The 24,429-nt window shown below is 40.5% G+C and overlaps 1 protein-coding gene across 1 annotated transcript in view; it reads left to right on the forward strand.

Annotated features, from left to right (window-relative positions):
• The first annotated feature begins 469 nt into the window (after window positions 1-469).
• Window positions 470-24,429, forward strand: part of LOC138331074 (E3 ubiquitin-protein ligase RNF10-like) — a 36,206-nt gene continuing 12,246 nt past the window's right edge. The window contains exons 1-13 of the mRNA XM_069278529.1: window positions 470-891; window positions 2,377-2,540; window positions 3,285-3,469; window positions 3,635-3,725; window positions 4,568-4,625; window positions 5,058-5,184; window positions 5,443-5,582; window positions 5,801-5,916; window positions 17,894-17,938; window positions 18,363-18,464; window positions 19,149-19,488; window positions 21,780-21,913; window positions 22,449-22,566. Of these exons, the coding sequence (XP_069134630.1) occupies window positions 795-891; window positions 2,377-2,540; window positions 3,285-3,469; window positions 3,635-3,725; window positions 4,568-4,625; window positions 5,058-5,184; window positions 5,443-5,582; window positions 5,801-5,916; window positions 17,894-17,938; window positions 18,363-18,464; window positions 19,149-19,488; window positions 21,780-21,913; window positions 22,449-22,566 (1,717 nt within the window). The 5' untranslated portion in view covers window positions 470-794. The remainder of the gene's footprint in view (window positions 892-2,376; window positions 2,541-3,284; window positions 3,470-3,634; window positions 3,726-4,567; window positions 4,626-5,057; window positions 5,185-5,442; window positions 5,583-5,800; window positions 5,917-17,893; window positions 17,939-18,362; window positions 18,465-19,148; window positions 19,489-21,779; window positions 21,914-22,448; window positions 22,567-24,429) is intronic.

Raw genomic sequence — 24,429 nt, forward strand, 5'->3', positions numbered from 1 at the left:
TAAACAAGTGAGATCGGCGAGGCCCGCGCGGGTGGACGCGGTTAATAAAAAGTCAGAATTTGTTATGAAAAGATTTGTACTTTATGTTGAAATATACATATTTGTAATCAGCTAGGTTTACTTGTTGTTGGGATAATAACAATTCATGCAATAAATGCTTAAATTTTAAATGATCTGCATAAAACCTTAAAACCCAACGCTTGAGCGCGGGGTAAACAAACTCGACTCGCCAACTGAAATCGTCGATTTTACAAAGTTTCGAATCATCCTAAATAACATAACTTACACGGAAAGATAAAGATTAACACAAAGACTAATTGTGCAAAATATTATTTTAATGTATGCAGTCGTTAGGAGAAATATGAAAATAACCACAGCTCCGGCGCGGGTCCCCGGCGCGGGCGCGACACGGGATACAAGATTTAGCCACCACCAAGAATAATTCGGTAGAGGTGTTCCGAACCCTCCGATCATCCGGGCATTACATCAGCAAATGGGCGCTCGTCGCCGATAGCAAGTACACAGCGGCGGTCATCTGATCGCATTCTCACCGAACACAGGCGTTTAACGAACGTCGTTTGGGGGACAAACGACCCCCTAATAACTATTTTTAATTACCACCTACAGTCTTTTTTGAACTGTTATAATTGCATTGTTTTGTTGCAAATTATTTTTCACTTGTGTCGTTGCTAATCATGGAGTTGTAAAGATGGCGGCCGTTGAATCTCGAGTCTCACCTTCGCCAAAAGGGGCGACCTTTAGGTCCAAATTGTTATTTTCTTTCTGGGGGGTAAATGTCACAGGAGGTTTCAGAGAACATGGACAGGAAACCCGGTAACCGCACTTCATCAGTACAACCAAAAGGAAACGGAAATGAAATTAAAAAATCTGGTGAGAATTTCAATATTGCATAGAGTGAGGGTACGTAATTTCGCACAGTACGTAATTTCGCACACCTGACGATTTTTCGCAATCTTCCTTTAACTGTCAGACAGATTTGCTCTGTTGTTTATGTTGTGACTAAAGGAGGCCTCTCACTGTGATTTTGTCATATTTAGTTAATTTTTTCAGGATAAGTTTGTTTTGAAAAAACGAAATCGGAACAATACGGCCCATCTCAGTAAAGAAATTTATAGAAAATAAACCACTTGACATAAAATAATTCTGGGTGATAAATAACTGATTCACGTACAAATATGTAGAGAAACTATCCTTTTTTAGAATACATCGAAACCCGTATGAAAATCCATCAAATATAAGCGGAAAACAGATATTTTCTGCGGACACCCTATGACTTTCTTGACCTCGTTTACATTGTTTACTATAGGGGAGCGGTCATTTTTCATATCGAAAATGGCGGCGAAATGTCACTTTTTCATTTAGAAATATAATTGTGTTTTGATGTCATTTCAAGATTGGAACTGTACTTAATCTTTGTTTATGATGTTGTTGGTCCATGAAATGTTTGAAAATGATTATTTTCTCCAAAAACAAGAACGTTCGAGGGGTGTGCGAAATTACGTCCCCCAAACCCGTTCAACTACAGGTTAACATCAAGTTAATAACAGCTCCCGTGCGCAGTGATACGTCTGCGCATATCCGGTTACATACTCGTGTGTTGTGAAGCACTTGTACATCTGCCGATGTAAGTTCAGCCTTTTTGGTTCGGAATGAAAGTATTTGAAATTCATTAAAATCAATGCCAAAAGTGTGCGAAATTACGTACCCCCACTCTAAGGGGGAGCAATATTTCCCCTTTCCTTAAAAGTGAAACAGTTGTCTTGTCGGACACGACGTCTCTATTGCACAGAGAACCATGTTAAAGAAATTCGAACTGTATTGGAGATTACTGGATGAGATGGCTAGAACATGTATGAAAGTAGGATTACAGTATTCATTTAAAACAGCAATCTAGGACTAAATATCTGTACAGAATGCAGTCATCTCCATAATATATGATACTTTAAGATAAATTTATATTTAAGTTTATTGGGAAGATTCTGGCACTGACAACTATTTATATTGCCATAAAGGTACTTGTTGCATTATAATAACGACACCAAGTCACCAATCGGCATATAGCCCGAGATACTCTGGCTCTAACACCTGACTTAAAACATTATGACAGATGGATGTCTGGCGAAGGCACTGTTGCCAGATTTGTATTACAATCTCCAGCTTTTGAAAAGTAGATACAGCGGACCATAAACTGGCGATAGGTCAGAAATTTTAGATGGAATAGGAATTCAGATTTGAACATGTATAGTCCATACAGCCATAAAAATATCTCAATCCAGATAATCTCTTGATAGTTATGAAAAAAAATATTGCATTACCAATCACTGATGATATTAATGGACCTGCTCTCTCTTACAGACAACGGGTCTCAGAAACTGTATAATAGATCGGGAAAGAAGCATGAAGGATACAGTAACAAGTTGCAGAATGAACAAGGGGTACGCAAGCCAACTCCGCAGAAAAGTCGGGGAATGGAGGATAAACGACCTAGATCCCGTGGGTCCTACAGGGAAAGAGAAAACGTACGTTCAGAAATTCTCAGAAGTGTGCGTCGTCTGTTGTAATGCGCCGTCTGTAAACTTTTCATATTTTAAACTTGTCAAGTTCCACCGGTGGGATTGAGCTGAAACTTGCTTGAAATGATCCGTTCATAGTCCGTACCAAGTTAGGGGTTTTTTTCCAGGTCAATCTGAAATCGAAGAGCACTTTCACTTCTTCATGCAGTGCTGAAATTTTGCTTGAATGTTCAGGAAGAGCAGCCGAAAATGTGTTGCTATTTTAGACCTCCTAAAACTTAATTATTACAAATAATAAGTATTATTATTGGTGAGCTTATGTGATACCACTGCGTCCAACGTCCGTCCATCAGAAATTGACTTCTCATAACCGCTGGTCAGAATTTTACAAAATTTGAGTTATAGCATCCTTATGGGGTACCGACTCAAAATTGTACAAATGGTTGGCATGGGAAAACCCCAAAATATCTATGATTTTGAAACCAATCTGAAACACTGATTGTAGTACAAATTTGGTTACAGCTATTGTGGGAGTTTTATTGGTTACTTTGTGGTCAAATGTGTCTTAGTTAACAGGTATGCATTACAGTTATAAGAAAAGTTTCCCTCTCAGAAGCCAAACTTTGCATATAAATGTAATGCACAACTAAGACATATGTCACATTTCAACTCATCACATGAACAAAGCTATGCCTCTAGCCACAATCAGCTGGAATCTGCCACACTATATTTTGATTTCATCCATTTCAGCTGAATGATCAGTACCAAGACTATGACAATGTCTTGAATTCCCGTCGAAAGGTGAACCTGAACCACCTACTGAACTTCAGCTACAGTGAACCGGAACGTCGGCATGGGGATGGTTATGTAGGTCGCTCAAATAGGTCACGTGTCCGGAATCTCCGATACAACAAAGAACAGTTTCTTCAGGCTAAGTACGTCTCTTTTTTTTTAACAAATGTTTATTATTGCTGGTTGGAGTCATTATTTTGACATAGAGGACCAGACCTTTATTTTACTAAAATTGAATTCTGCATATCCTGAAAATATTGCATCATTGTTTGAAATCATGGATATAAGAGAAAGATATTTGTTTACAGTTGCCAGTTTGTTGTCCGTGAGAGAGGAGACTATACTATACATAACCACAATCAAGATACATTGGTGGACTGGGATTCTGTGGAACTGATTGTAAGTAACAGCAATATTGGCTTTCTGCACGAAAAACTATTGTGTTCAAAACCATTGTGTTCAAAAACATTGTGAAACATTCAAAACCATTGTGTTCAAAAACATTGTGAAACATTCAAAACCATTGTGTTCAAAAACATTGTGAAACATTCAAAACCATTGTGTTCAAAAACATTGTGAAACATTCAAAACCATTGTGTTCAAAAACATTGTGAAACATTCAAAACCATTGTGTTCAAAAACATTGTGAAACATTCAAAACCATTGTGTTCAAAAACATTGTGAAACATTCAAAACCATTGTGTTCAAAAACATTGTAAAACATTCAAAACGATTGTGTTCAAAACCATTGTGTTCAAAAACATTGTGAAACATTCAAAACCATTGTGTTCAAAAACATTGTGAAACATTCATAACCATTGTGTTCAAAAACATTGTGAAACATTCAAAACCATTGTGTTCAAAAACATTGTGAAACATTCAAAACCATTGTGTTCAAAAACATTGTGAAACATTCAAAACCATTGTGTTCAAAAAATTGTGAAACATTCAAAACCATTGTGTTCAAAAACATTGTGAAACATTCAAAACCATTGTGTTCAAAAACATTGTGAAACATTCAAAACCATTGTGTTCAAAAACATTGTGAAACATTCAAAACCATTGTGTTCAAAAACATTGTAAAACGTTCAAAACTAATGTGTTCAAAAACATTGTGTTCAAAAAATTGTAAGAATTGTAAAACATTCAAAACCATTGTGTTCAAAAACATTGTAAAACATTCAAAACTATTGTGTTCAAAAACATTGTAAAACATTCACTTTATTTGTGTTTTGTTTTAGAGAGTACAGAGCTCGGAGACCTCGTCATGTCCAATATGTCTGCAAACACCTGTCGCCGGTAAGAATTTATAGGCATATATTTATAGGATAGTCAAATTGACTCGTGCCTTTTGTGGTGTCAGTTATAACAGCTATCAAATGCAGCATTGTGTTCCTGATATCATTTGATTATACTAAATTCAATGTTGAATTTTTTCTGATTTCATTTGATTACAATAAATTCAATGTTGAATTGTTCTGATATCATTTGATTACAATAAATTCAATGTTGAATTATTGGTTAAAAAACCCTTTTTGTGAATTATTCAGATCATAAGTGTTATTACCACTTACACTGATTCAACAATGCAGAACTGACAATATAGATAGGCTCCAGTTCTATTGTTCAGTAGTGGATAGTTATAAGATGAGAATTAGTAGTATTAAATTCCATTGTTCAGTTCTTAAGGATGTCACTTGATACTGCTATAAAGACTTTTATGGTTTACAGCTAAGATGACCCGCTGTGGTCACATCTACTGCTGGCCATGTATCCTCCATTACCTCGCCCTTGGAGAAAAGACGTGGCGGAAGTGTCCTATTTGTTACGAGTCTATACACGACAAAGATCTCCGCAGGTAACACCATTTAGGATTGTACACTCAAAGTATATCTTCATTCATAATTTTAATAGTGTTCAAAAAATAATTTTGACCAAGTAAAATGTGAATATTTAAATATGTTTGACATCCTTCTGCCTTTCATCATGTTCTTCTAGGCCTTATTCACAAGACGTCAGTTTGATGAAACATCCATTACTTGATTCTTTCTTTGTTTAGTTGGCTGTGATAACCATTGTACTCTACATCCCAACACATTTCAAACTGTTTATGTAGTGTTCAGAGCAAAGAAGTTCACCAGTACAAAGTAGGGGAGACAATCACATTACGACTTATGAGGCGTCAGAAGGGAAATGTTTACGCCTTGCCACAAGTCTGTAAGGATAAAGAACTAGACAAATTCTTCTCTATTCAAGGTAAACAAATTTTCAATATCTTATGACACAAAACTTGTTACATGCACCGCATTGATCCAGAATAAGAATACAAGTTTTACATAAAGATGTACTTTATAATGTATCAATTGAAAAATCTTGCTGGTCAATTACTTGTGATTTATTTTTACTGTGTTATTTTGTCTTAGAAATTTTCGTTAAAATATCAATATTGATTGTACCACATTAATTTTTTTCAGATTCCGACCTGAAGACTCGTTATATGAAAATCCTACTGGCTTCTGAAGAAGAAGTGAGGAAACGTGTGCTGACAGTTGAGAGGACTGCCTTAGAGGCACAGAGGGTCGAGGCAGAGGTAGGATTATGTTCTGTTGGACAGTTGACTAGAAGGTCGAGGCAGAGGTAGGCTTACATTCTGTTGGACAGTTAACTAGAAGGTCGAGGCAGAGAGAGACTTACATTCTGTTGGACAGTTAACTAGAAGGTCGAGGCAGAGGTAGACTTACATTCTGTTGGACAGTTAACTAGAAGGTCGAGGCAGAGGTAGACTTACATTCTGTTGGACAGTTAACTAGAAAGTCGAGGCAGAGGTAGGCTTACCTTCTGTTGGACAGTTAACTAGAAAAGCGAGGCAGAGGTAGGCTTGCGTTCTGTTGGACAGTTAACTTGAAGGTCGAGGTAGAGGTAGACTTACATTCTGTTGGACAGCTGACTAGAAGGTCGAGGCAGAGATAGACTTACGTTTTGTTGGACAGTTAACTAGAAGGTCGAGGCAGAGGTAGACTTACGTTCTGTTGGACAGTTAACTAGAAGGTCGAGGCAGAGGTAGGCTTGCGTTCTGTTTGACAGTTAACTAGAAGGTCGAGGCAGAGGTAGGCTTGCGTTCTGTTTGACAGTTGATTAGAAGGTCGAGGCAGAGGTAGGCTTGCGTTGTTTGACAGTTGATTAGAAGGTCGAGGCAGAGGTAGGATTATGTTCTGTTGGACAGTTAACTAGAAGGTCGAGGCAGAGGTAGGCTTGCGTTCTGTTTGACAGTTGATTAGAAGGTCGAGGCAGAGGTAGGATTATGTTCTGTTGGACAGTTAACTAGAAGGTCGAGACAGAGGTAGGCTTGCGTTCTGTTTGACAGTTGATTAGAAGGTCGAGGCAGAGGTAGACTTACGTTCTGTTGGACGGTTAACAAGAAGGTCGAGGCAGAGGTAGACTTACATTCTGTTTGACAATTGACTAGACGGTCGCGGCAGAGGTAGGCTTGCGTTCTGTTTGACAGTTAACTAGAAGGTCGAGGCAGAGGTAGGCTTGCGTTCTGTTTGACAGTTAACTAGAAGGTCGAGGCAGAGGTAGGATTATGTTCTGTTGGACAGTTAACTAGAAGGTCGAGGCAGAGGTAGGCTTGCGTTCTGTTTGACAGTTAACTAGAAGGTCGAGGCAGAGGTAGGCTTGCGTTCTGTTTGACAGTTGATTAGAAGGTCGAGGCAGAGGTAGGATTATGTTCTGTTGGACAGTTAACTAGAAGGTCGAGGCAGAGGTAGGCTTGCGTTCTGTTTAACAGTTGATTAGAAGGTCGAGGCAGAGGTAGACTTACGTTCTGTTGGACAGTTAACTAGAAGGTCGAGGCAGAGGTAGACTTACGTTCTGTTTAACAGTTGATTAGAAGGTCGAGGCAGAGGTAGACTTACGTTCTGTTGGACAGTTAACTAGAAGGTCGAGGCAGAGGTAGGCTTGCGTTCTGTTGGACAGTTAACTAGAAGGTCGAGGCAGAGGTAGACTTATGTTCTGTTGGACAGTTACTACTAGAAGTCGAGGCAGAGGTAGGCTTGCGTTCAATTTGACAGTTGATTAGAAGGTCGAGGCAGAGGTAGGATTATGTTCTGTTGGACAGTTAACTAGAAGGTCGAGGCAGAGGTAGGCTTGCGTTCTGTTTGACAGTTAACTAGAAGGTCGAGGCAGAGGTAGGCTTGCGTTCTGTTTGACAGTTGATTAGAAGGTCGAGGCAGAGGTAGGATTATGTTCTGTTGGACAGTTAACTAGAAGGTCGAGGCAGAGGTAGGCTTGCGTTCTGTTTAACAGTTAAGTGATTAGTTGTTGGACTCTAGAAGGTCGAGGCAGAGGTAGACTTACGTTCTGTTTAACAGTTAACTAGAAGGTCGAGGCAGAGGTAGACTTACGTTCTGTTGGACAGTTAACTAGAAGGTCGAGGCAGAGGTAGACTTACGTTTCTGTTGGACAGTTAACTAGAGGTGAGGCAGAGGTAACGTTCTGTTGGACAGTTAACTAAAGGTCAGCAGAGGTAAACTTATGTTCTGTTGGACAGTTAACTAGAAGGTCGAGGCAGAGGTAGACTTGCGTTCTGTTTAACAGTTAACTAGAAGGTCGAGGCAGAGGTAGGCTTGCGTTCTGTTTGACAGTTGATTAGAAGGTCGAGGCAGAGGTAGGATTACGTTCTGTTTTTGGACAGTTAACTAGACGGTCGAGGCAGAGGTAGACTAACGTTCTGTTTAACAGTTGATTAGAAGGTCGAAGCAGAGGTAGGATTACGTTCTGTTTGACAGTTGACTAGAAGGTCGAGGCAGAGGTAGGCTTGCGTTCTGTTGGACAGTTAACTAGAAGGTCGAGGCAGAGGTAGGCTTACGTTCTGTTGGACAGTTAACTAGAAGGTCGAGGCAGAGGTAGACTTACGTTCTGTTGGACAGTTAACTAGAAGGTCGAGGCAGAGGTAGGATTACGTTCTGTTTGACAGTTAACTAGAAGGTCGAGGCAGAGGTAGGCTTGCGTTCTGTTTGACAGTTAACTAGAAGGTCGAGGCAGAGGTAGGATTACGTTCTGTTGGACAGTTGACTAGAAGGTCGAGGCAGAGGTAGGATTACGTTCTGTTGGACAGTTAACTAGAAGGTCGAGGCAGAGGTAGGCTTACGTTCTGTTTGACAGTTAACTAGAAGGTCGAGGCAGAGGTAGACTTACGTTCTGTTGGACAGTTAACTAGAAGGTCGAGGCAGAGGTAGGATTTGCGTTCTGTTTGACAGTTAATTAGAAGGTCGAGGCAGAGGTAGACTTACATTCTGTTGGACAGTTAACTAGAAGGTCGAGGCAGAGGTAGACTTACGTTCTGTTGGACAGTTAACTAGAAGGTCGAGGCAGAGGTAGGCTTATGTTCTGTTGGACAGTTAACTAGAAGGTCGAGGCAGAGGTAGGCTTGCGTTCTGTTTGACAGTTTAACTAGAAGGTCGAGGCAGAGGTAGGCTTACGTTCTGTTGGACAGTTAACTAGAAGGTCGAGGCAGAGGTAGAATTATGTTCTGTTGGACAGTTAACTAGAAGGTCGAGGCAGAGGTAGGCTTGCGTTCTGTTTGACAGTTAACTAGAAGGTCGAGGCAGAGGTAGGCTTGCGTTCTGTTTGACAGTTGATTAGAAGGTCGAGGCAGAGGTAGGATTATGTTCTGTTGGACAGTTAACTAGAAGGTCGAGGCAGAGGTAGGATTACGTTCTGTTTGACAGTTGATTAGAAGGTCGAGGCAGAGGTAGACTTACGTTCTGTTGGACAGTTAACTAGAAGGTCGAGGCAGAGGTAGACTTACGTTCTGTTGGACAGTTAACTAGAAGGTCGAGGCAGAGGTAGACTTACGTTCTGTTGGACAGTTAACTAGAAGGTCGAGGCAGAGGTAGACTTACGTTCTGTTGGACAGTTAACTAGAAGGTCGAGGCAGAGGTAGGCTTACGTTCTGTTGGACAGTTAACTAGAAGGTCGAGGCAGAGGTAGACTTAAGTTCTGTTGGACAGTTAACTAGAAGGTCGAGGCAGAGGTAGACTTATGTTCTGTTTAACAGTTAACTAGAAGGTCGCGGCAGAGGTAGGCTTACGTTCTGTTGACAGTTAACTAGAAGGTCGAGGCAGAGGTAGGCTTACGTTCTGTTTGACAGTTGATAGAAGGTCGAGGCAAAGGTAGGATTACGTTCTGTTGGACAGTTAACTAGAAGGTCGAGGCAGAGGTAGACTTACGTTCTGTTTAACAGTTGATTAGAAGGTCGAGGCAGAGGTAGGATTACGTTCTGTTTGACAGTTGACTAGAAGGTTGAGGCAGAGGTAGGATTACGTTCTGGTGGACAGCTGACTAGAAGGTCGAGGCAGAGATAGATTTACGTACTGTTGGACAGTTGATTAGAAGGTCGAGGCAGAGGTAGGCTTACGTTCTGTTGGACAGTTAACTAGAAGGTCGAGGCAGAGGTAGACTTACATTCTGTTTGACATTGACTAGAAGTCGGGAGGCTTCGTTCAGTTTGACTAGAAGGTCGAGGCAGAGGTAGGATTGTGTTCTGTTTGACAGTTACTAGAAGGTCGAGGCAGAGGTAGGATTACGTTCTGTTTGACAGTTAACTAGAAGGTCGAGACAGAGGTAGGCTTGCGTTCTGTTTGACAGTTAACTAGAAGGTCAAGGCAGAGGTAGGCTTGCGTTCTGTTTGACAGTTAACTAGAAGGTCGAGGCAGAGGTAGGCTTGCGTTCTGTTTGACAGTTGATTAGAAGGTCGAGGCAGAGGTAGGATTACGTTCAGTTGGTGGACAGCTGACTAGAAGGTCGAGGCAGAGGTAGGCTTGCGTTCTGTTTGACAGTTGATTAGAAGGTCGAGGCAGAGGTAGGATTATGTTCTGTTGGACAGTTAACTAGAAGGTCGAGGCAGAGGTAGGCTTGCGTTCTGTTTGACAGTTAACTAGAAGGTCGAGGCAGAGGTAGGCTTGCGTTCTGTTTGACAGTTGATTAGAAGGTCGAGGCAGAGGTAGGATTATGTTCTGTTGGACAGTTAACTAGAAGGTCGAGGCAGAGGTAGGCTTGCGTTCTGTTTAACAGTTGATTAGAAGGTCGAGGCAGAGGTAGACTTACGTTCTGTTGGACAGTTAACTAGAAGGTCGAGGCAGAGGTAGACTTATGTTCTGTTTAACAGTTAACTAGAAGGTCGCGGCAGAGGTAGACTTACGTTCTGTTGGACAGTTAACTAGAGGTTTGAGGCAGAGGTAGGCTTACGTTCTGTTGGACAGTTAACTAGAAGGTCGAGGCAGAGGTAAACTTACGTTCTGTTGGACAGTTAACTAGAAGGTCGAGGCAGAGGTAGACTTACGTTCTGTTGGACAGTTAACTAGAAGGTCGAGGCAGAGGTAGACTTATGTTCTGTTTAACAGTTAACTAGAAGGTCGCGGCAGAGGTAGGCTTACGTTCTGTTTGACAGCTGATTAGAAGGTCGAGGCAAAGGTAGGATTACGTTCTGTTGGACAGTTAACTAGACGGTCGAGGCAGAGGTAGACTAACGTTCTGTTTAACAGTTGATTAGAAGGTCGAAGCAGAGGTAGGATTACGTTCTGTTTGACAGTTGACTAGAAGGTTGAGGCAGAGGTAGGATTACGTTCTGGTGGACAGCTGACTAGAAGGTCGAGGCAGAGATAGATTTACGTACTGTTGGACAGTTGATTAGAAGGTCGAGGCAGAGGTAGGCTTACGTTCTGTTGGACAGTTAACTAGAAGGTCGAGGCAGAGGTAGACTTACATTCTGTTTGACAGTTGACTAGAAGGTCGAGGCAGAGGTAGGCTTGCGTTCTGTTTGACAGTTAACTAGCTATATAGAAGGTCGAGGCAGAGGTAGGATTACGTTCTGTTTGACAGTTGACTAGAAGGTCGAGGCAGAGGTAGGATTACGTTCTGTTGGACAGTTAACTAGAAGGTCGAGACAGAGGTAGGCTTGCGTTCTGTTTGACAGTTAACTAGAAGGTCAAGGCAGAGGTAGGCTTGCGTTCTGTTTGACAGTTAACTAGAAGGTCGAGGCAGAGGTAGGCTTGCGTTCTGTTTGACAGTTGATTAGAAGGTCGAGGCAGAGGTAGGATTACGTTCTGGTGGACAGCTGACTAGAAGGTCGAGGCAGAGGTAGGCTTGCGTTCTGTTTGACAGTTGATTAGAAGGTCGAGGCAGAGGTAGGATTATGTTCTGTTGGACAGTTAACTAGAAGGTCGAGGCAGAGGTAGGCTTGCGTTCTGTTTGACAGTTGATTAGAAGGTCGAGGCAGAGGTAGACTTACGTTCTGTTGGACGGTTAACTAGAAGGTCGAGGCAGAGGTAGACATGTTTACATTCTGTTTGACAATTGACTAGACGGTCGCGGCAGAGGTAGGCTTGCGTTCTGTTTGACAGTTAACTAGAAGGTCGAGGCAGAGGTAGGCTTGCGTTCTGTTTGACAGTTGATTAGAAGGTCGAGGCAGAGGTAGGATTATGTTCTGTTGGACAGTTAACTAGAAGGTCGAGGCAGAGGTAGGCTTGCGTTCTGTTTAACAGTTGATTAGAAGGTCGAGGCAGAGGTAGACTTACGTTCTGTTGGACAGTTAACTAGAAGGTCGAGGCAGAGGTAGACTTATGTTCTGTTTAACAGTTAACTAGAAGGTCGCGGCAGAGGTAGACTTACGTTCTGTTGGACAGTTAACTAGAGGTTTGAGGCAGAGGTAGGCTTACGTTCTGTTGGACAGTTAACTAGAAGGTCGAGGCAGAGGTAAACTTATGTTCTGTTGGACAGTTAACTAGAAGGTCGAGGCAGAGGTAGACTTATGTTCTGTTTAACAGTTAACTAGAAGGTCGCGGCAGAGGTAGGCTTACGTTCTGTTTGACAGCTGATTAGAAGGTCGAGGCAAAGGTAGGATTACGTTCTGTTGGACAGTTAACTAGACGGTCGAGGCAGAGGTAGACTAACGTTCTGTTTAACAGTTGATTAGAAGGTCGAAGCAGAGGTAGGATTACGTTCTGTTTGACAGTTGACTAGAAGGTTGAGGCAGAGGTAGGATTACGTTCTGGTGGACAGCTGACTAGAAGGTCGAGGCAGAGATAGATTTACGTACTGTTGGACAGTTGATTAGAAGGTCGAGGCAGAGGTAGGCTTACGTTCTGTTGGACAGTTAGTTCTGTTGGACAGTTAACTAGAAGGTCGAGGCAGAGGTAGACTTACATTCTGTTTGACAGTTGACTAGAAGGTCGAGGCAGAGGTAGGCTTGCGTTCTGTTTGACAGTTAACTAGCTATATAGAAGGTCGAGGCAGAGGTAGGATTACGTTCTGTTTGACAGTTGACTAGAAGGTCGAGGCAGAGGTAGGATTACGTTCTGTTGGACAGCTGACTAGAAGGTCGAGACAGAGGTAGGCTTGCGTTCTGTTTGACAGTTAACTAGAAGGTCAAGGCAGAGGTAGACTTACGTTCTGTTTGACAGTTGACTAGAAGGTCGAGGCAGAGGTAGGATTACGTTCTGTTGGACAGTTAACTAGAAGGTCGAGGCAGAGGTAGGCTTGCGTTCTGTTTGACAGTTGATTAGAAGGTCGAGGCAGAGGTAGGATTATGTTCTGTTGGACAGTTAACTAGAAGGTCGAGGCAGAGGTAGGCTTGCGTTCTGTTTGACAGTTGATTAGAAGGTCGAGGCAGAGGTAGACTTACGTTCTGTTGGACGGTTAACTAGAAGGTCGAGGCAGAGGTAGACTTACATTCTGTTTGACAATTGACTAGACGGTCGTGGCAGAGGTAGGCTTGCGTTCTGTTTGACAGTTAACTAGAAGGTCGAGGCAGAGGTAGGATTACGTTCTGTTTAACAGTTAACTAGAAGGTCGAGGCAGAGGTAGACTTGCGTTCTGTTGGACAGTTAACTAGAAGGTCGAGGCAGAGGTAGACTTTTGTTCTGTTGGACAGTTAACTAGAAGGTCGAGGCAGAGGTAGGATTACGTTCTGTTTGACAGTTATTAACTAGAAGGTCGAGGCAGAGGTAGACTTACGTTCTGTTTAACAGTTAACTAGAAGGTCGAGGCAGAGGTAGACTTGCGTTCTGTTGGACAGTTAACTAGAAGGTCGAGGCAGAGGTAGACTTACGTTCTGTTGGACAGTTAACTAGAAGGTCGAGGCAGAGGTAGACTTGCGTTCTGTTGGACAGTTAACTAGAAGGTCGAGGCAGAGGTAGACTTTTGTTCTGTTGGACAGTTAACTAGAAGGTCGAGGTTGTTCTGCAGAGGTAGGATTACGTTCTGTTTAACAGTTAACTAGAAGGTCGAAGCAGAGGTAGGATTACGTTCTGTTTGACAGCTGATTAGAAGGTAGGCAGAGGTAGACTTACGTTCTGTTGGACAGTTAACTAGAAGGTCGAGGCAGAGGTAGGATTACGTTCTGTTGGACAGTTAACTAGAAGGTCGAAGCAGAGGTAGGATTACGTTCTGTTGGACAGTTAACTAGAAGGTCGAGGCAAAGGTAGGCTTGCGTTCTGTTTGACAGTTGATTAGAAGGTCGAGGCAGAGGTAGGCTTACAATATGTAGGACAGTTAACTAGAAGGTCGAGGCAGAGGTAGGCTTGCGTTCTGTTTGGACAGTTAACTAGAAGGTCGAGGCAGAGGTAGGATTACGTTCTGTTTAACAGTTAACTAGAAGGTCGAAGCAGAGGTAGGATTACGTTCTGTTTGACAGTTGATTAGAAGGTCGAGGCAGAGGTAGACTTACGTTCTGTTGGACAGTTAACTAGAAGGTCGAGGCAGAGGTAGGATTACGTTCTGTTGGACAGTTAACTAGAAGGTCGAAGCAGAGGTAGGATTACGTTCTGTTGGACAGTTAGAAGGTCTAGAAGGTCGAGGCAAAGGTAGGCTTGCGTTCTGTTTGACAGTTGATTAGAAGGTCGAGGCAGAGGTAGGCTTACAATATGTAGGACAGTTAACTAGAAGGTCGAGGCAGAGGTAGGCTTGCGTTCTGTTGGATAGTTAACTAGAAGGTCGAGGCAGAGGTAGGATTACGTTCTGTTGGACAGTTAACTAGAAGGTCGAGGCAGAGGTAGGATAACGTTCTGTTTAACAGTTGATTAGAAGGTCGAGGCAGAGGTAGACTTACGTTCTGTTTGACAGTTGACTAGACGGTCGAGGCAGAGGTAGGCTTGCGTTCTGTTGGACAGTTAACTAGAAGTTCGAGGCAGAGGTAGACTCACGTTCTGTTGGACAGTTAACTAGAAGGTCGAGGCAGAGGTAGACTTGCGTTCTGTTGGACAGTTAACTAGAAGGTCGAGGCAGAGGTAGGCTTACGTTCTGTTTAACAGTTAACTAGAAGGTCAAGGCAGAGGTAGACTTACGTTCTGTTTAACAGTTAACTAGAAGGTCAAGGCAGAGGTAGACTTACGTTCTGTTTAACAGTTAACTAGAAGGTCGAGGCAGAGGTAGACTTATGTTCTGTTAGACAGCTGATTAGAAGGTCGAGGCAGAGGTAGGATTATGTTCTGTTGGACAGTTAACTAGAAGGTCGAGGCAGAGGTAGACTTGCGTTCTGTTGGACAGTTAACTAGAAGGTCGAGGCAGAGGTAGACTTACGTTCTGTTGGACAGTTAACTAGAAGGTCGAGGCAGAGGTAGACTTGCGTTCTGTTGGACAGTTAACTAGAAGGTCGAGGCAGAGGTAGGATTATGTTCTGTTAGACAGCTGATTAGAAGGTCGAGGCAGAGGTAGGCTTACGTTCTGTTGGACAGTTAACTAGAAGGTCGAGGCAGAGGTAGGCTTACGTTCTGTTTGACAGTTAACTAGAAGGTCAAGGCAGAGGTAGACTTACGTTCTGTTTAACAGTTAACTAGAAGGTCGAGGCAGAGGTAGACTTACGTTCTGTAGGACAGTTGACTAGAAGGTCGAGGCAGAGGTAGGATTACGTTCTGTTTAACAGCTGAATAGAAGGTCGAGGGAGAGGTAGGATTACGTTCTGTTGGACAGCTGACTAGAAGGTCGAGACAGAGATAGACTTACGTTCTGTTGGACAGTTGATTAGAAGGTCGAGGCAGAGGTAGGCTTACGTTTTGTTTAACAGTTAACTAGAAGGTCGAGGCATAGGTAGACTTACATTCTGTAGGACAGTTAACTAGAATGTCAAGGCAGAGGTAGACTTACGTTCTGTTTAACAGTTAACTAGAAGGTCGAGGCAGAGGTAGGATTATGTTCTGTTGGACAGCTGACTAGAAGGTCGAGGCAGAGGTAGGATTACGTTCTGTTGGACAGTTAACTAGAAGGTCGATGCAGAGGTATGCTTGCGTTCTGTTTGACAGTTGATTAGAAGGTTGAGGCAGAGGTAGGATTACGTTCTGTTGGACAGTTGACTAGAAGGTCGAGGCAGAGGTAGGATTACGTTCTGTTGGACAGCTGACTAGAAGGTCGAGGCAGAGATAGGCTTGCGTTCTGTTTGACAGTTGATTAGAAGGTTGAGGCAGAGGTAGGATTACGTTCTGTTGGACAGTTGACTAGAAGGTCGAGGCAGAGGTAGGATTACGTTCTGTTGGACAGCTGACTAGAAGGTCGAGGCAAAGATAGGCTTGCTTTCTGTTTGACAGTTGATTAGAAGGTCGAGGCAGAGATAGACTTACGTTCTGTTGGACAGTTAACTAGAAGGTCGAGGCAGAGATAGGATTACGTTCTGTTGGACAGTTAACTAGAAGGTTGAGGCAGACGTAGGCATGCGTTCTGTTTGACAGTTGATTAGAAGGTCGAGGCAGAGATAGGCTTGCGTTCTGTTTGACAGTTGATTAGAATGTCGAGGCAGAGATAGACTTAAGTTCTGTTAGACAATTAACTAGAAGGTCGAGGCAGAGGTAGGCTTACATTCTGTTGGACAGTTAACTAGAAGGTCGAGGCAGAGGTAGGCTTGCGTTCTGTTTGACAGTTGATTAGAAGGTCGAGGCAGAGGTAGGCTTACGTTCTGTTGGACAGTTAACTAGAAGGTCAAGGCAGAGGTAGACTTATGTTCTGTTTGACAGTTGATTAGAAGGTCGAGGCAGAGGTAGGCTTACGTTCTGTTGGACAGTTAACTAGAAGGTCAAGGCAGAGGTAGGCTTGCGCTCTGTTTAACAGTTAACTAGAAGGTCTAGGCAGAGGTAGACTTATGTTCTGTTGGACAGTTAACTAGAAGGTCGAGGCAGAGGTAGACTTATGTTCTGTTGGACAGTTAACTAGAATGTCGAGGCAGAGGTAGGCTTGCGTTCTGTTTGACAGTTAACTAGAAGGTCGAGGCAGAGGTAGGCTTGCGTTCTGTTTGACAGTTGACTAGAAGGTCGAGGCAGAGGTAGACTTACGTTCTGTTGGACAGTTAACTAGAAGGTCGAGGCAGAGATAGGATTACGTTCTGTTGGACAGTTAACTAGAAGGTCGAGGCAGACGTAGGCTTGCGTTCTGTTTGACAGTTGATTAGAAGGTCGAGGCAGAGATAGACTTACGTTCTGTTTGACAGTTGATTAGAAGGTCGAGGCAGAGATAGACTTAGGTTTTGTTGGACAGTTGACTAGAAGGTCGAGGCAGACGTAGGCTTACGTTCTGTTGGACAGTTAACTAGAAGGTCGAGACAGAGATAGACTTACGTTCTGTTGGACAGTTGATTAGAAGGTCGAGGCAGAGGTAGGCTTGCGTTCTCTTTGACAGTTAACTAGAAGGTCTAGGCAGAGGTAGACTTCTGTTCTTTTGGACAGTTAACTAGAATGTCGAGGCAGAGGTAGGCTTGCGTTCTGTTTGACAGTTAACTAGAAGGTCGAGGCAGAGGTAGGCTTGCGTTCTGTTTGACAGTTGACTAGAAGGTCGAGGCAGAGGTAGACTTACGTTCTGTTGGACAGTTAACTAGAAGGTCGAGGCAGAGATAGGATTACGTTCTGTTGGACAGTTAACTAGAAGGTCGAGGCAGACGTAGGCTTGCGTTCTGTTTGACAGTTGATTAGAAGGTCGAGGCAGAGATAGACTTACGTTCTGTTTGACAGTTGATTAGAAGGTCGAGGCAGAGATAGACTTAGGTTCTGTTGGACAGTTGACTAGAAGGTCGAGGCAGACGTAGGCTTGCGTTCTGTTGGACAGTTAACTAGAAGGTCGAGGCAGAGGTAGACTCTATGACTCTATAATTATACCCCCGCAACGAAGTTAATGGAGGTATACTGGAATCGGGTTGTTAGTCTGTCCGGTCATTGGTCTCTAGACACAACTTGCACTGGCAAACTCCTCCTATACTACCTGACAGATTTTGATCAAATTTGGTACACAGAACCCCGACTATAGTAAAACTATATACTAGAGTTCTGTTCCCTTTTAATGGAGTTGTTACTAATTAAAAGGCCTAATTTGCCTGAGTGGGGAGTATAAATCTGCGGCTCTGGCAACAATTCTAGTTAGGTTTGTTGGTTTGATATTTACAAAGCTTCTAGTTAGGTTTGTTGGTTTGATATTTACAAAGCTTGGATAATTTAAGCTGGTAAACATCTCCATTTCTGATCAGTAAAAATAAGGAAACCAAACTACATGCTGTAATTGATTCCAATCTTTAAATTTTAAGGGTTTTTTTTCAGGAGTCAGAGATGCCCTTTATTGAAGGAGCTCTTTCAATGCTGAAGGTAAGCCTGATTAGGTGTTTAATAGGACCAATTCATTTTATAGTGGCAATTCATTTTTATGATCCGACGTCTGTCCGTAACCTATAAACATTTTCGACTTCATAGAACCATAATCAATGAAATTTTGCAGAAACCTTCCTGGTTAAAGGTACTAAAATTTCATGAACCTGAGGTTCTTAAGGTCACTTTTACTATAATTTATATAGGGAAAGACATATTAGTGCGTTTAATTTAAGAAACAAGTCAAACACTTGGTTGTACTTTTGAATTTATAACTGTTTGATAATAATATTGCTGAAATCCAGGGCCATAAATAGTCGACATTAAAGTGATCATTAAGACCTCTTACTGAAATTTTATCATTAAAAAATTAAGGTGACCAATTTATTGAATTTGGTGAATAGATACATGTTTTTCTGTCTAGGCTAGAGAGGACATTAATCAAGGCATGGCTTCTGCAAAACCGAAGACTCCAAAACCCAAGAAGTTTGAAAGTGAGAAAGTTCAAACTCCAGTAAAACTAAAGGTAGGTCTACAGCTATTTTAGAATTTGAAGTGCAAATTAAAATATTTGATAGTTTTTAGGTAAGATAGATTCTGTTACATATCCAGATATGCTTGATACAGATTTTTTAAATATTGATATTAATCTGTAGAAGTTTTCAATACTTTGTGATTTTAAACTTATTGATAAACTTTTTCATCAGCTTGCTCATTTAAATTATAGTGCATGGTTGAAAGAAGAAACTTAAGTATGCTGAGTAATGTGGTGTTTGGGAAATACATTTCTTAATTGCGAGATTGGATATAGAAGTATTTCTTACTGAGCTCTTGTTTGGTACAATGGTAGATGTAAAACAGACACTTTTGAGACATTTGTCATGTCTAACCTGTAACTTCCAAAAGGCGATATACAACTTACAGACATTTTCAGGGTTGGGATTGTGACAATATTTTAAATTACATTAAGAATGTCAATAATATCAAAACCTTTACCACTTTATCATAATTGAACAAGTATTTTGACCGCTGTGAAGTCCATATTTCGATCTCTTAACATAAATTTTCATGACCAAAATAAACTATCACTGTCTTAGTAATTGCAATGTCACTGAAAGGTTTATTCTGAAATCGGCTACCTGTGGTGTTATGGGAGTAGGATATCATTGTGTTGAAGTATTCTTTGATTTGAAATCACCTATTTTCACAGCCTACAAAAATGTATAAATCTGCGTTCTCCGACGAAGAAGATGCCAATGAAGGCGAAGAAAGAAAGGTCAGACCAGCATCTGAAGGAAGTCTAGATTCCAAAAACGGTTCACCACAGTCAGTAGAAGGGGCTGCCTCTGTAGATATTCCATCTGAGAATGTCTCGAATAACTCGCCTCAAGTGTGTGGATCCCCAGAGAATCCATGTACATCTTTGGTCCCGGCTGTACTGGCGGACAGTATGCCAGTAGAAGAAGCTGCAGAACATCTGGAGATGCCAGCTCATCCTGACCTTGTGTCTAGTAAGACGAGGACTGAGGATGCATTCTACTTCTACCAGGGTAAGTCAACAGTAAAATCTCTTGTCTAGTAAGGCGAGGGCTGAGGATGCATTCTACTTCTACCAAGGTAAGTCACCAGTAAAATCTCTGGTCTACTAAGGCGAGGGCTGAGGATGCATTCTACTTCTACCAGGGTAAGTCACCAGTAAAATCTCTTGTCTAGTAAGGCGAGGACTGAGGATGCATTCTACCTCTACCAGGGTAAGTCACCAGTAAAATCTCTTGTCTTGTAAGGTGAGGACTGAGGATACATTCTACTTCTACCAGGGTAAGTCACCAGTAAAATCTCTGGTCTACTAAGGCGAGGGCTGAGGATGCATTCTACCTCTACCAGGGTAAGTCACCAGTAAAATCTCTTGTCTAGTAAGACGAGGGCTGAGGATGCATTCTACCTCTACCAGGGTAAGTCACCAGTAAAATCTCTTGTCTACTAAGGCGAGGACTGAGGATGCATTCTACTTCGAATTCTACCAGGGTAAGTCACCAGTAATATCTCTTGTCTAGTAAGGTGAGGACTGAGGATGCATTCTACTTCTACCAGGGTAAGTCACCAGTAATATCTCTTGTCTAGTAAGGCGAGGGCTGAGGATGCATTCTACCTCTACCAGGGTAAGTCAACAGTAAAATATCTTGTCTAGTAAGGCGAGGGCTGAGGATGCATTCTACTTCTACCAGGGTAAGTTAACAGTAAAATCTCTTGTCTAGTAAGGTGAGGACTGAGGATGCATTCTACTTCTACCAGGGTAAGTCACCAGTAATATCTCTGGTCTACTAAGGCGAGGGTTGAGGATGCATTCTAATTCTACCAGGGTAAGTCAACAGTAAAATATCTTGTCTAGTAAGGCAAGGGCTGAGGATGCATTCTACTTCTACCAGGGTAAGTCACCAGTAAAATCTCTTGTCTAGTAAGGCGAGGGCTGAGGATGCATTCTACTTCTACCAGTCACCAGTACAATGCCTTATTTGTTGATCTTTTTTGGCCGAGTATTGATTTAATATATTTTTAGCTCGCCTATTCAAAGAATATTGGGAGCTAATGTTGTCACCTCAGCATCAGCGATGGCGTCCCATTTCACCTTAAAGTTTTTGAGCAAGTTTCTGTTTCGTCAATTGTTTAAGCTTAAGTCATCATAAATGTTTATGATTTTATTTTCCTAATGTGTATGGATGCTGAACGTGATAATACAAACAATTTGGGGCCCTTTAGGGGTTTTTTGAGTCTGTTAATTTGTCATATTTCCATGTTAAAGTTTTTGAGTAAGTTTCTATTTTGTCTATTGTTTAAGCTTAAGTCATCATAAATGTTTATGATTTTATTTTCCTAATGTGTATGGATGCTGAAAGTGATAATACAACCAATTTGGGGCCCTTTAGGGTGTTTTTGAGTCTGCTAATTTGTCATATTTCCATGTTAAAGTTTTTGAGTAAGTTTCTATTTTGTCTATTGTTTAAGCTTAAAGTGAACAGTCAGGCAAGGATGGCTAAAGTCGGTAAAAATGGTGTGAATGTATCCAGTATAATTTCTTATGAAATGGAAAAATAAAATCTCTTGTCAAAATCTGTCTGCGTACGAAGAAATTAATTTAAAGTATGGAAATTCTAAAACGTCCTCCCGGCTCACTATGTCCGTGGTTACATTTCCACACAGCCTCGCTTTCAATGCTTTCTAATTTTCTTTACTTTAATGGTCAGAACTGGGAAACTAAGCAGAACTTGGCCGTCGTATTAATATGCGAGAACTTTTGGAAGGCCAATGAACGCATTTAGACTGGTTTTCTTTGCCCGACTATTCACTTTAAGTCATCATAAATGTTTATGATTTTATTTTCCTAATGTGTATGGATGCTGAAAGTGATAATACAACCAATTTGGGGCCCTTTAGGGTGTTTTTGAGTCTGCTAATTTGTCATATTTCCATGTTAACGTTTTTGAGCAAGTTTCTATTTTGTCAATTGTTTAAGCATAAGTCTTCATAAATGTTTATGATTTTATTTTCCTAATGTGTATGGATGCTGAACGTGATAATACAACCAATTTGGGGCCCTTTAGGGGTTTTTGAGTCTGTTAATTTGTCATATTTCCATGTTCAAATAGTAAATACTTGAACATCAACTTCTGAATAGGCGAGCTTTGCTGTTCTCCAACAGCTCTTGTAAAGATAATGTTCTGTCACTGTGTGTGGTGAATATTGAATCAGTAGTCATGGTATACTTTGTGGAATTGTAAATAAAATGGAAATACTTCTGTTTTAGTGTAAATCTATATTTTTATTTATAATTTGATGTTTACAGCGGAGGATGGACAGCATATTTATATGCACGCCCTGAATGCCCGCTGTTTGGTGAAGGAGTATGGTGCCCTCCAGCACTGCCCTGACACTATTACTGGCACAATTGTAGAGATGGAGAACATCTTTATGACAGAGGTTTGTTGATGATTGACAGACTCACCAGGAAGTAATTTGTTAGGGATGACCTCTAGTATATTGTTAGGGCCCCGTATCAAGATGCAGGTGCCCTATGGTAATCTGACAGGCTGTCTGTCCCTCTGTCACCACTATTTCTCAGAAAGTACTTAAAAGATCTGCCTCAAATTTCATATGTCGGTTCCCTTAGGGCCATAGTTGTGCATGTTGCATTTTGGGACCGATCCATCATCAAGATTCCCAACACACAGCCATCTTGGATTTTGATATTTAAAGTATAAGAAGTAGAAAAAAGATCACTCTTTCCATTGTCAGATCATTGTGTGGTAGGCGCCAAGATCCCTCTTGGATCTCTTGTTCTGAGCAATGAGTAATGTGGAAATTTTTCATTTTTGGCATTTTAATGTAAAACCTTAATTGAACATGTTTGCATAAGTTTTGAAAAGTAATTTAGATATAGCAATAGTTGTGCTATGCCTGTTTCAAAGCTTGTGATTTAATAGATTATGGTTGTTGTTTGTTTTGTTTGGAACAGGATTTACGTAAAAGGCTGCGCTACCTGGGACACTTGCCTCTAACCTGTGAGTTCCAGGTCGTGGAACTAGCTATTAAGCCACCAATCCTGTCGAAGGAAACTCTCAAGTTCTTCTCAGGTACATACAAGGAATATTTGTTTGTTCAGGGAAACTTTCAATGAAATTCTGTGATTTATAAGTTCAAGTTTTGAATGTTGACAGCTGAGATATTACACGGATATAACTGTTGAGATATAACATTGATATAACTGTTGAGATATAACATTGATATAACTGTTGAGATATAACATTGATATGACTGTTGAGATATAACATTGATATGACTGTTGAGATATAACATTGATATAACATTGATATGACTGTTGAGATATAACATTGATATGACTGTTGAGATATAACATGGATATAACATTGATATGACTGTTGAGATATAACATTGATATGACTGTTGAGATATAACATTGATATGACTGTTGAGATATAACATTGATATGACTGTTGAGATATAACATGGATATAACTGTTGAGATATAACATTGATATGACTGTTGAGATATAACATTGATATGACTGTTGAGATATAACATTGATATGACTGTTGAGATATAACATGGATATAACATTGATATGACTGTTGAGATATAACATTGATATAACTGTTGAGATATAACATTGATATGACTGTTGAGATATAACATTGATATGACTGTTGAGATATAACATTGATATGACTGTTGATATATAACATTGATATGACTGTTGAGATATAACATGGATATAACTAGTACTGTTGAGATATAACATTGATATGTCTGTTGAGATATAACATTGATATAACATTGATATGACTGTTGAGATATAACATGGATATCACATTGATATGACTGTTGAGATATAACATTGATATGACTGTTGATATATAACATGGTTAAAACTGTTGAGATATAACATTGATATGACTGTTGATATATAACATGGATAAAACTGTTGAGATATAACATTGATATGACTGTAGAGATATAACATTGATATGACTGTTGATATATAACATGGTTAAAACTGTTGAGATATAACATTGATATGACTGTTGATATATAACATGGATAAAACTGTTGAGATATAACATGGATATGACTGTTGATATATAACATGGATATAACATTGATATGACTGTTGAGATATAACATTGATATGACTGTTGAGATATAACATTGATATGACTGTTGAGATATAACATTGATATGACTGTTGAGATATAACATTGATATGACTGTTGAGATATAACATTGATATCACTGTTGATATATAACATGGATATAACTGTTGAGATATAACATGGATATAACATTGATATGACTGTTGATATATAACATTGATATGACTGTTGAGATATAACATTGATATGACTGTTGAGATATAACATGGATATAACTGTTGAGATATAACATTGATATGACTGTTGAGATATAACATTGATATGACTGTTGAGATATAACATTGATATGACTGTTGAGATATAACATTGATATGACTGTTGAGATATAACATTGATATGACTGTTGAGATATAACATTGATATGACTGTTGAGATATAACATTGATATGACTTTTGAATATATATATATAACATGATATACTTGTGATATAACATTGATATAACTATATTGATTGATGTTGTATAACATGGATATAAGTAGATATAACATTGATATGACTGTTGAGATATAACATTGATATGACTGTTGAGATATAACATTGATATGACTGTTGATATATAACATTGATATAACTGTTGAGATATAACATTGTTATAAAGTTGTTGATGACTGTGATATATAACATTGATATGACTGTTGAGATATAACATTGATATGACTGTTGATATATAACATTGATATGACTGTTGATATATAACTTGATATGATGTTGATAAAACTGTTGAGATATAAATTGATATGACTGTTGAGATATAACATTGAT

The sequence above is a fragment of the Argopecten irradians genome, chromosome 9 (assembly GCF_041381155.1).
Source record: "Argopecten irradians isolate NY chromosome 9, Ai_NY, whole genome shotgun sequence".
Lineage (NCBI taxonomy): Eukaryota > Metazoa > Mollusca > Bivalvia > Pectinida > Pectinidae > Argopecten > Argopecten irradians.